This window comes from Arvicanthis niloticus, chromosome 16 (assembly GCF_011762505.2).
Source record: "Arvicanthis niloticus isolate mArvNil1 chromosome 16, mArvNil1.pat.X, whole genome shotgun sequence".
In the NCBI taxonomy this organism is placed as follows: Eukaryota; Metazoa; Chordata; class Mammalia; order Rodentia; family Muridae; genus Arvicanthis; species Arvicanthis niloticus.
Genome location: NC_047673.1, coordinates 60133559 through 60145747, shown reverse-complemented (window position 1 = coordinate 60145747; position 12189 = coordinate 60133559). Strand labels below are relative to the sequence as shown.

The window sequence follows — 12189 nt, the reverse complement described above, 5'->3', positions numbered from 1 at the left end:
AGGGTGCATTCTGTGTGTGGGTCCCCCAGAACCCTATACCTGCAGTGTGTACCATGCTACAGCTGAGGGTGCACACTCACTCCACCAGCCCAGGTAGTTCCCCTCTATCCCCGTGACTGGAGTGGCCAGCTGGATACCAGTGCTGGCAGGCCTTGCACATGATGCCCAGTGGTGACTGGCTGTTGGTCAACCCTGTGGTAGTGTCCTGGGCTCAGTCTCCCAGGGGACCCGACCCCAAGGACCCTGGGGCAGGGGTTGGTTCCTGCAAGTCCCAGCGGCTCCGGCCGAAGTGTGCGGAGCAAAGACGCCGTATGGAGTAGGAAAGGTCCTTTTATTGGGGTGGACGTGGAGCACGGGCTAGTCCATGATAAATGACGGAAGAGAAAGATCCAGAGGGGCCAGCTCTTTCCCTGGCGCGGGCTCAAGAGTGAGGCCTGGGCACGGGAGGGACCCGGGAGGACCTGGGAGACCCAGGGGACCTGTGACCCCGGCCAGGCCTGTGGGTGGGAAGGAGCGAGAAGGCCGCTCGGTGTGTTGGGGGACCAGCCCGCCCTGGGCTCTGGACCCTGGCGAGGTCTCGCTGCAGGTGGCTTGGTGGGGGCCACCACTGTGCTTTAAAAAGCATCTACCGACACCTCGCGGCTGGGCCTGATGTCCTTTTAACCAATGCTTGACACGAGTTACAGCATAAATAAGAACTCAAGGAAAATAAATACATGGGTCCTATGAGGTTGGAGGGTGCGGACTGGATGTAGGAGCTGGCTGCGCTTACACACGCGGGTGGGAGCGGACAGGGCTGACAGACGAGGGGCAACGCACAGGACCTAGGTGTCCTCAGGCATGTCGGGGCTGTCGGTCCGGGCCACCTTGCGGGGTGGCGCTGAGGTCTCCCCCTCGGCCTCCACCTGTTCTTGGTCTCTCTTCTTGGCAGCGTTCTAGAGGTGGGGGAAGGGAAGAGTCGCCAGGGTGAGGATGGCACCAGGGCAGCCAGTGGCACGGGTCTTCCCCCCCACCTTTTTGAGACAGAGTCTCTACATAGCGTTGGTGCCCCAAAACTATGTAGACCAGGCTAGCCTCAAAGTCAGAGAACCTCCTGTTAGCCTATGGAGTGCTGGGATTAAAGGTGTGAGTACCTGCCAATGAGCTGTTGTCAGTGAGCCACCTGGGGAACCCTGCAAGGTACTCGGCAGGCTGGGTGGGTGTGGTTTTCACACAGTATCTAAATTGGCTGCGGTGGCACAGGCCTATAGACTACCACTTGGGAGTCAAGAGGCAGGAGGATTACTCTATAAGTATGAAGACATCCTGGGCTCAGTGAGACTTGTGTCAAAAAAACCCAAAAAACCAAATCCATGGTCACATGTATCTCAGGCTGACCCAAGACACTGTCTCTCAGCCTCCTGAAGGCTGGGATGACAGGCCTGTACCACATGGGCTGGATACTTTGGTTGACTGGGCACTGGTTGTACAGTGCAGAACGTACCAGATTCATCTGAAGTGCTAGGACCCCAAGAGCATACCCATTGTCCTGGCTACCTGAAGAACTCCTATTCAACCCTCAAGGCTCCCACTCGAAAACCCCCAGTCTCCGGTGAAAACCTTGCCTTTTTGTCCCATTGCTGGTGCAGGTACCGCAGGAGGATGTTCGTCTTTTCTGTCACAATGACTGAGAAGCAAAGAGAAAGAGTGAGACTCTGACCTCCACCTTGGCCTCCTGGCCTGCCTTTCCAGAAACAGAGCTCAAATTCAGCCCTCTATCTTAGAAATGTCTGTAGACTGGCATTTCCCTTCTAAGTACACAGCTCCGATTCTGCCTCAGCCTTCACTGCCCCGAGGACCCCCACCCTTAGGCTCCAGGACACAGGCCAGCACTCAGTTGAGGTGGCTTCCCATCTGTTTCTATATTCCCCATGGCCCATCTGAGGCAGAGAGACACCAGGAAGAAATGCATGGCAACAGTGAGGTTTGGGTGCTGGGGACGAAACCCAGGGCCTCACCCACGACAGGGACCTATACACAGGTGAGCCTTTCCCTCTTTCCTGCTTCTTAAAAACGGATTCATTTTGTTTTTAAAAACTTATTTTGATTAAGTGTCTGTGTGTGTGTGTAGGGGGTGCATGTGTCCCAGGAGACAAGAGAGCACTGGATCCTCTGGAGCTGGAGAGAGATCTCGGGTCCCCTGCAGCAGCAGCAGCAAGCACTAACCCTGAGAACATGGATGGCCCCTTGCTGGGCTAAGTGGATGTACACACTGGCCAGAAGACACCTGGGGGAGTTGTTTCTTTCCTCTACTAGGTGAGTTCTGGGGACTGAATTAAGTTTTTGAGCCTGGTGGTGGCGCCTACACCTGCTGAGCCATCTCCTCGCCGTCAGACTGTTTGGTTTATTTTTTTGAGACCAGGTCTCACTATGTAACTCTTGCTGTCCTGGAGCTCACTCTGTAGACCAGGCCAGCCTCAAACTCACAGAAATCCACCAGCCTCTGCCTCCCAAGTGCTGGGCTTAGAAGTGTGTACCACCAAGCCTGGCTTCCAGCTTCTTTCTTGCCAGTTAAAACCACCAGCCCTTTTCTCCTATGCCACAGCACAGGGCCTGGACAACACAGCCCCAGGTCCTGTAGAGAATCAGAGCCCTCACCACGTCTACACCTACAGTCCTTGGCTTGTGGTATTAGAGCATCCATGTGGGTGCACACATGCCTCGGCCTGTGTAGGGGGCCCTCGCCTTTGCCTGGTTGAGAGTCCTTGTTTTCTGCTGCACCAGGCTGGCTGGTCCTAGACTGCCTGGTAGGGGCAGGTTCCCATTATAGACTGCTGCAGAAACACCTGGCCCTTCCACGGCTCCAGGCATCTAAACTCACATTTAAACTTCTGATCCTGCTGCCTCAGCACCCAGAGCGCTGGGATGGCAGGTGGGTTCACCCTGTCTGTGGCATGTCCTGCTGTGCTGGGGAGGAGCCCCAGCTTACGGTCTTAGGTATGAGACAGCAGGAAAGCAGGGCAGTCCAGGCTGAGGAGAGCCAGGATCTGCTACTCCTAGGCACGGTGGGCTGTTGTCCCCAGATCGCCCCTTACCCCTCCATAGGCCCTTCCTAGCTGTGCGGAGGGCGAAGCCCTACAGTACTCACTCTGTTCTGACGGGTATTCTCGGGTCGGCAGGTATACTGAGGGACGGCGGTTCTGTGGACGGGGAGCGGTGGGTTAGCTGGCAACCCTCATCCTCAGGGCAGTGATGCCACCCCCAGCCCCACACTCACCGAGGCCTTGCACACGGAGTCCGCATGGAACCTGCTGAAGTTGCTCTTGTTGTAGACGGGCAAGCCTTTCAGAAAGTCTGCCTGGAGACAGGGGTGGGTGTGAGGCCTCCAATGCAGACCAGGGCACCCCCATCTGGTGCTATGTATTTTTGTGTGAGGGAAGGTGTATGGGTGTCACTGTGTGTGCGCGCGCACACAGGACAAGATGTTCAGGTCATTTCCCCCTTTCCACCAGGTGGGTCTGTCATCGGCATAGCTGTAAACACGGTAAAGCTCTCTATCTCACCAACCTGAAGCTGTTTAAAGTTATACAGCAGTGCCTGCCTGCCATCCCAACACCCGTGAGACTAAGACAGGGGGATTACTGTAAGTCCCAAACCTGCCTAGGCTACAGAGTGAGACCCTATCTCAAAAAAACAACAAAGCAATAGTGAAGCCAGGTAGTGGTGGTAAACTCCTTCAGTCCCAGTGCTCGGGAGACAGAGTTCGAGGTCAGTGGGTCTACAGAGTGATTTCCAACAGCCAGGGCTACACATAGATACTGTGTGTGTGTGTGTGTGTGTGTGTGTGTGTGTGTGTGTGTGTGTGTGTGTGTGCACACAGGGAGGGGGGCAATAATGAGAGAATAACTCAGAAGATGGGCATGGTGTCCACCTGCTGTCCCAGCTCAGTCAGGGTGAGAACAGAGACTGGAAGGTCTGTCAGTTTAAGGGCTGCCTGGCCATGGTCCCAACACTTCGTCTCAAAAAAGTTAAGGGTGGACTAACGTTACAGGCGTGTGAATGGCCAGCTAGCCCTGCTTCTGGAGAGTCCCCAGGCCTGGCCTGGGAAGGGGGTGTCCCACTTCACACACACACAAGGAGCTGTCTGTGCCGGCAAGGGTCCTGGAACTGTCAGTCTGAGTCACGTGGGGAAGCGGCCAGGATGTTTACCAAGTCACCAAATGTCACTCAGGTCTAGGGAACGGCAGCACATGAACCATACAGGTCTATGGCTTCTAGTGTGCCCTGGCCTGGGCAATGTCACTGTTTATGCTGTCCTGTGCCTGCCAGGGAGCAATGGCACGCACCAATGTACAGCTGGCACAGGCCCCCATTACTGCCTCCCTGTGGCATTCCTGAGGCCCAGGCCTGGGACGTTGTGGTGCTGCGCCCATGGGTACTCCCTCAGCTGGCCTGGAATGCAGCTAGGCAGCCTCATGTCTCTGCTGTAAGCCTCCTGACCTGTTGCTCTGATGCCAGCTCACTGTCCCAAGAGCACTCCTGACTACCCCAGGGTGCAGGTTCCAATGTGCCCTCCCCACACCCCCAGGCCAAAGCACTGCTACAGACTTGACAGTGGGCATGGGGCTCCAGAACCAAGGTGCCTGGGGCCATTAGCCCAGAGGGAGCTATGTGTGGTGGAGGCCAGACTGGTCTGGGGTCCAAGCAAGTCTGGGCCAGCCATACAGAAGAGCCCCCCACAGCTGTCACCCCAACACTTGGGAGGTAGCAGCAACAAGATGGGGGCTGGAGGAGCGCTAGGCTAGCCTTGGGTCCATGGGGAGACCCAGTCTCAAAACAAGAACTAAGCAATCTTGACTGCTCCCCACCAGTGTTGGCTGCTCTGATCTCTCTGTTTTGTCACATGGTGGGCCACTACTCTGTTCATCAGGGACACACCCTCCAACTTTCCCACTCTATCTAACCACTGGCCTGAGCAGTGCCCAAGGTAGACCCCACAAAGCCGGCATACTCACACCTCCCTAAGGCCTCAGGCTGGGACTGGGCAGACCTTACAGAAGACCCAACCCCACATCAAATCCAGGCCTGCTGCTGGTCAGCTGAGCTCCCAGCTAGGCTGGATGGCCTGTGCATGCCACTTCAGAGAGCCATCTCCAAGTATGCTTCTGAAAGGCAGCAAGGCAGTTGGGGCAAACACCAGAGATCCCTCAGGTCAAGTCATGAGTGAGTGGACCTGTCTGCATTTCTAAAGGAAGACAGAACCTCCTCCTGTGAGCTAATAAGGCCTCGAGACAGGCAGCAACTCCCTCAAGGCCCTTTGAGGTCAAGGGAAGCCTCGGTGCTCTAACAGTCAAATGCTACAGGCAGAGGTGTAGCTGGTGCAAAGGTCCTGGGACAGAAGGGACTTGGGAGCCAGAGGAAGTGAACTAGGAAAGGGCTAAGTAGGTGGGGATGAGGTCACAAAGCAGGGCACTGCCCCTGAAAGGAAGCCAGGAGCAGACTTACCACAGAGGGTCCAAGGATGCTTTGTATGTTAGAAAGCATACAAAATGTCGTCTTTGGAAAACCTGATTCTAAGTTAATTAAAGATGGCCTAAGGGCTGGGATGGGAAAGCGTGGACAGGAGGCTGGAACAGGCCTCTGGATGGTGGCAGGAGCAGATTTTTGGTGTGGAGAATGAGGCTGCAGATGTGAACCAGGGACCTCACAGCCACGACTCTGCCTGTCTAGAAACTCTTCTGTGTGGTTCACTATTCTCCAGGGTGTGGGCTGGCGTATGCGGTCTGGACTCATCGCTGCCCAACTGTGAGGAGTGGCCACTGCCTCAGGTCACAGATGGGACCCACCCCCCCACCCCCCCATCCCAAAGAACCGCAGAAGCCACGAAGCCGGGGAAGGTTTTGAGCTCCTAGCTGGTAACAAGGACCACCTCTCTTGAAGATTTGGGGTCACAGCGAGGGAAGGATGTCCCCTGGCTCATCTGTGGGCAGATGCCTGTGTTAGCCCCTGTTGATACCTCATCCTAAAGGGTGGGCATCCTCACTTTGCAAACAGGGAGAAGAAGCTGTTCCGTCTTTAAGGACAAGGGTGGGCTCGAGGCGGAGAGATAGGGGTGGGGACCTGGGAAACGGGTCTGGCGCGATGTCGCACCTCCTTTAGTGACAAAGCCCTGTATGTTACAGTGAAAACTCCCTCCCTACAATGCACCCAGACTCGCACCTCAAACGTCCGGAACCCGAGAAGCCAAGTAGAGAGACAGCTTGGAGCAGGGGTCTCAAGGGACCCCACCCCATCCCAAGCGGTTTCCGGGAGGGGGAGACAAGAGACAGTCGCGACCCGGAAATGAATGAGTTGTCAGGGCCTGGAAGCATACCTAGGGTCAGGGGTTGCAGAAAGAGCCCTAGTGGAGTCGACGGGCAGCCCAGGGAGGGGTCGGGGAAGGGGTCGTAGGTCACAGGTTAGCGCAAGGGGCGGGGCCGGGACTAAGGAGGGGGGGTCGGGCGGGGAGCCTTAAGAGACAGCGGGGGACCTCGTGTTGCCATGCCGGGCAGTAAGGGAGGCCGCACGGCCGCGCTCACCATCGTCCGCGTCCTCTGCCACCCGGGCCGCCGCCGCCGCAGCCTCCTTCCCAATCGCCGCCGCACAGCCACTTCCAGCCGCCGCGCAGCTCACGCCGATGGCGACAGCACCGCGCGTCATTGGCCCGCGTGGTGACCCCGCCCTTCACGGCGGCCGCGCCCGACGCGCTCCCATTGGCGAGCCAGTGCTCGCTCGCGTTACCATTGGTCTCTGCTTCTCCCCCTTCGTCGTCGAGTTCGGTTGAAGGATCAAACCCCGTCCGGGATTTGGGAAGTAAGGACTTGAGATCCGGAAGTGGGCGGAGGTCCCGCGCGATGCCTCCTGGGAGTTGTAGTTCACAGCTCGCCGGCTATGAAGCAGGGCTCTGCTCCTGCTCTTCCACCTTCTCTAAAATGTCTCCAGAAAGGCTCATTGCAATGAGTCCATCCAACTCTCTGACTCCTACACTGGGTCTCAACCTACAGTTCATTTTTTTTTTTTTTGGGGGGGGGGCGGGTTTTCGAGACAGGGTTTCTCCGTGTAGCCCTGGCTGTCCTGGAACTCACTCTGTAGACCAGGCTGGCCTCAAACTTAGAAATCCACCTGCCTCTGCCTCCCAAGTGCTGGGATTAAAGGCGTGCGCCACCACTGACCGGCCTACAGTTCATTTTTTTCGAGATCGTAGTACAGGCTGAATTTACAGATGCAGCAATTCTCCTGTCTCAGCTTCCCAAATTCCTGGGATGGCAGAAGTGAGGCTTTTGTTATTTTAGGTAGAGCTAACATGGGTTTATTTTAAAAATGTAGGCCAGCCAGGCAGTGGTGGCGCAAGCCTTTAGTCCCAGCACTTGGGAGGCAGAGGCAGGCGGATTTCTGAGTTTGAGGCCAGCCTGGTCTACAGAGTGAGTTCCAGGACAGCCAGGGCTACACGGAGAAACCCTGTCTCGAAACAAACAAACAAAAAATGTAGGGCTGGAGAATTGGCTCAGAGGTTAAGAGCACTGTTTTTTCTTTCTAGAGGTCCTGAGTTCAATTCCAGGCTAACCATCTATATAATAAGTGTTGGTGCCCTTTTCTGGCCTGCAGGCATACATGTAGGTAGACCACTGTATGCATAAACAAGTCTATAAATAAATAAATGAGAGAAATGTGGGGGAGGGGCACATGCCTTTGATCCTAACACACAAGAGGCAGAGGTGGGTGAACCTCAGAATTTGAGGCCAGCCAGGTCTACAGAGTGAGAGTCCAGGACAGCATTTCTTGTCTCAGAAAAAGTTATATAAAATTCTAAAAATTATGAGTTTGCATATGTGTGTGTATACAACAGCCTTCATGTAAAGAGAACAACTTTTTGGGAGTCCTTTCAGCCCTGTGGGGTCCAGGGATCAAGGCCTGGTCATCAGGCATGGTGATTAGAGCTTTTTATAGGAGCCATCTGGCCAGCTTCCTCATTTCCTGTTTTTGAGACAGATCTGTGTAGCCTAGGCTGGATCTGGAATTCACTTAGGATGTAGCTATCAGCCCCCTGAGTGCTAGAATGACACACTTGCACCCAGGGTCATACTGTGCAGCTGTGGCTGTCCTGGTCGTGTCGACCAGGCTGGCCTCAACTTCACAGATCTGCCTGCCTCTGCCTCCTGAGTGCTGGGATTAAAGGTGTGTGCCACCAACACTCAGCTTTCAAACTTTAATTTTCATACATGATCTCTGAACTAGCTACTTGTGCTTGTGTGTCATATAGGCAGTGCTTAGCTCTGTCTTCCTCCATGGGGCTCCACCGTACTTACTGATCTAGTTATATTTTATTGTTGTGTGTGTGGTGAATGTGGTGGGGGAGGGAGAGAGGAAAACAACTCCTCTGAACGTCCACTCTATCTGCCTTCATCTGGGTTCCAGGGTCAACTCTGGTCACCAGGCTTGACCAGCAAGTGCCTTTTCATGCTGAGCCATTTCATTGGCCCTCATTTACTTTGAAATAGGAATTCATGAAGTCCAGGCTGGCCTTACCTTGCTATGTAGCTAAGGATGATCTTGTTCTGATCCTCCTGCCTCTGAGACTCTGGAATTTCAAATGTGCATCACCAGGGTTTATGGGGTGCTGGGAATGGAACTTGGGTCTTTCCATACTAGCTGTTTTATCAGAGGTATAACCTCATCCCCTTCATTTATATCTTATAACAGGATCTCTCACTGAACCTGGAACCGGACCATTTTGGCTAGACTGGTTGACTAGCAAGCCCCCAGGATCTGCCTACTACTGATTCCCAAGTGCTGGGGCCACTGACATGTCTGGCCTTTTGTGAGTAGGGGTATATAAACTCAGGTGTTCAAGTTTGCACCATAAACAGTTCATTCACTGAGCCTCTTTTGGATAATTTTTTTTTATGCCAACTTGATACAACCTAGAGTCCTTGGAGGAGGGAGCATCAATGAAGAAAATCCTTCCATAAGGTTGGGTTGTAGGGCCGGGCGGTGGTGGCGCACGCCTTTAATCCCAGCACTTGGGAGGCAGAGGCAGGCGGATTTCTGAGTTCGAGCTGGCCTGGTCTACAGAGTGAGTTCCAGGACAGCCAGGGCTACACAGAGAAACCCTGTCTAGAAAAAAAAAAAAAAAAAAAAAAAAAAAAAAAAAAAAAAAAAAACCCACCAACAACAAAAGATTGGGTTGTAGGCAAGCCTTTTCTTTTAGACAAGGTTTCTCTGTGTACTCCAGGCTGGCCTCAAATTCAAATTTAAAGGTGTGTGCCCCAACTGCCTGGCTATACATTTTATTAACAGTGATTGTTGGGGAGGACTCAATCCATTGAGGGTAGTGCCATCCCTGGGCTGGTGGTTCTAAGTTCTGTAAGAAAGCAGGCTGAGCAAGCCACGAGGAGCAGGCAGTAAGCAGAATGCTTCCATGCCTCTGCATCAGCTCCTGCTTTCAGGTCCTGACTGACACTCTTCAGAGACGGACTATGTGCTGAGACAGAATAAATCATTTCTTCTACCAGCTGCTTTTGGCAGAAACCAAACTAAGCATATATGCATATACAACATATAAATCAGTCAATCTAAAACAATGCCACACTGGGTGATTCAAGAGTGGATGACAACGGCCTTGAACTCCTGACCCTCCTCTGGGACATGGCACTCTTGTGGGGATGACAGGTGGGCACTGTCAGATTTTGCTCTAAGTCTGGCTCTAACACCTGCTGTAGTTCTCCAGAGGCCCAAGGTTTCAGTCCTACCTCAAGGGTCCAAATTCCAGGTCCCTCTGGCTTTCCCCACTTATGTTGGTAGTTACCCCTACCCAATCCCTCCTGCAGACGCAGCTCTTTCTTCCAGGAAGCTTTTCTTGATTGCTTTGTTGTCAGAGCCAAGACAGGAGAGTATTCTCTCTCAGGGTCCATTGGCTCCTATGATTGTATTTCAGTTCTGACCCCCGTGTGCCCCAACACCCCAGCTCTAAATCCACACTACCCATCAGACAACAGATCTCTTCACGACAAGGCAGGGCCTGCTGACATAACTCAGGAGGTGAAGGCATTTGCTGAATGCCTCAGGACCTAAATTCAATCCCAGGAATGCACACCATAAAAGGAGAGGACAGTCAGTTACTAACTACAGACGGGACATCGGGCCAAAATGGAAAGCAGTGCTTGTTTGTAATGGGTACAGAACCTATGAGCTAAAAACTTTGTCGGAGTCCTGGGGGGTCAAGTAGAAGCCCCAAGATTCCTGACCCCCGACCAGTCTTCCAGAACTGTAAGTTAATACACACATAATGCTCCAAGAAACGTGAATATTTATTAGCAAGTCGGTAATACTTTGAAATGGCTGGAAACGTAGGGGTGGTGTCGGTGTTTTAATGAGCCTGTCTTGCAAAGATGCCTTCAAATATATTCACAGAAACGGATATCGCAGGTGCTGGTGGTCGGTGAGCAGTCGTTGACGGGGGATACGTCTAGAGACTTACGAAGGGACAGACCCCCACTTTCAGCTTGCCCCAACTTCTCGCCCTCAGGCAACACTCCGGGCGGGCGTCTTAGTCTATTCCCCGCGGCGTCGCGCCTCAGTGACTCAGGGACTTGCGGCCCTTCAGCATGCGGCGGAGGATGACCTGCACGCCGGCAGGCGTGCTCAGCCGGCGGACCCAGCCGTGCTTGTGCTTGCGCTTGATGTTGCTCGGTTGATACTCGTTTCCGCGCGCGCGGCCTCGGGCCTGCTGCAGAGAGAGGAGGGGCCAGGCGTCCGGGAGTCCCATCCTGGACTGGAGATACCTGTGGAACCAGAGAAACCGTGAAATCTCAGAGAATGTACGCAGTATGACTTTCTGACCCGCCACTGTAATGAGTAAGGCAACAAAAGAGCTTGTTTACAAAAGGCGCACTTACGTATAAGTGCGCGTGGTAGTCTAGAGACCACTCTTGTTTCCAGTCTGGAGAACGGTATCCCTGAACACTTACCTGCCACTCAAAAAGGCCACCGATCTGCAGGGCTGGCACCCAAAGCACCGCGCTAGGAAAGCCATGTCCAGTGGCAGGTCACTGGGTCGACGCCAGTTCCTACACGCTGGGCTTCTTGACAATGCCTTCTGGGAAATGTAGTTCCACGTGTTGCCGCGGGTCACTCCGGGAGCTGTAGTTCTACGCCAGTGCGTGATGATAAGCAGGGGAATGTCTGTTCTCAGTGGCGCTTAGCTCTCCAAAATGACCAGGAGAGGGCGAGCGAGTGTAGACTCCTGCGAGTGTGTATGACATCCAGTCCCCCTGATCTTCTAGGAGTTGTAGTTCTTTGCCTCGGCCACTGATAGAGGGCGCCCAAGAGTGGTGGTGACAACTCTGGCAGCAGTCCAGGGAACTAGCTGCTGGCCTTTTCAGCCACTGTCATTGAAGACAGGCAGCTGGCACGCAGCGGGCTGGCAGCTTCTCGGCGCCCGCAGCCAAGACTTCTGGCGCACAGCCCGGTTGTCCTTGAGTCCCAGCTCTCCGTAATCTGGAAAACTCATGCGTTGTGAATTTACCCTGGTTGGTTTAATCCCTCAGGCTGGCCTGGAGGAATTTTCTTCCCGCAGCTCAGATCTGGACTCCTGTTCACACACCCTCCATGGTTCTCCACTGTTCAAAGGAAGATGTCCAACCGTGCCAGCAGCCACAGGAAGCCGTGCACACCAGCATCTCTGAAATTCCTGGTCCTTATCCACCCTCTAAAACGCCCGGTTGTGCCTACAAATAATTGAGGCGACGTGTTGAGTACTTACTTACTGTGTGTAGAAGGGCTGGCGGCAATTGTCTGGGCTGCACCTTGAGCCCATGAGCGAACAGCACGCCAGGATGGGAGGGTCAGCCTGGGGCTCAGTCTTGGTATAGCCAGAGACCCCACTGCTGGGATGCCATTCCCATTCGCTAGCTCCACAGCTCCGACACTTCTTACACAGCCTCTGGTTCAAATGCCAGCCTTGACGTTTTGTCTGTTTTTCCCGACCTGAACTTGGAAGATTTGGGAGTCTGCAGAACGGGAAGGTCAAGAGAGAGAGAGGACATACCGCCTTGCGGGAAGCGGAAGCTGGCTGAGGAGACCCTGTCCCAAACAGAGAACATCCCCCCACACCCCCAAACTATTCGCTGTCCCTCGACTGCTAGCCCTTCTCGACCCAGGCGCTAGCCCATC

The 12189-nt window shown here is 54.1% G+C and overlaps 2 protein-coding genes across 4 annotated transcripts; both read right to left on the bottom strand.

The window, feature by feature from the left end:
• Positions 1 to 312: 312 nt before the first annotated feature.
• On the bottom strand, positions 313 to 6765 carry Dda1 (DET1 and DDB1 associated 1). Of its 3 annotated transcripts, none has more exons than XM_034520080.2 (5): positions 6558 to 6765; positions 3257 to 3337; positions 3128 to 3179; positions 1605 to 1666; positions 313 to 935 (listed from the first exon to the last, which is right to left on the bottom strand). In XM_034520080.2, the coding sequence occupies exons 1-5, from the start codon at positions 6558 to 6560 to the stop codon at positions 825 to 827; spliced, it is 309 nt and encodes a 102-aa protein (XP_034375971.1). In that variant the 5' UTR covers positions 6561 to 6765; the 3' UTR covers positions 313 to 824. The 3 variants fall into 3 exon arrangements, with proteins under 3 accessions (XP_034375971.1, XP_034375969.1, XP_034375970.1); XM_034520078.2 differs by having other exon boundaries at positions 3257 to 3333; positions 6558 to 6693; XM_034520079.2 differs by lacking the exon at positions 1605 to 1666 and having other exon boundaries at positions 3257 to 3333; positions 6558 to 6756.
• Positions 6766 to 10307: 3542 nt separating this feature from the next.
• Positions 10308 to 12161, bottom strand: Mrpl34 (mitochondrial ribosomal protein L34). The gene is made up of 2 exons (XM_034520213.2): positions 10986 to 12161; positions 10308 to 10799 (listed from the first exon to the last, which is right to left on the bottom strand). The coding sequence occupies exons 1-2, from the start codon at positions 11048 to 11050 to the stop codon at positions 10592 to 10594; spliced, it is 273 nt and encodes a 90-aa protein (XP_034376104.1). The 5' UTR covers positions 11051 to 12161; the 3' UTR covers positions 10308 to 10591.
• Between the last annotated feature and the right edge of the window lie 28 nt (positions 12162 to 12189).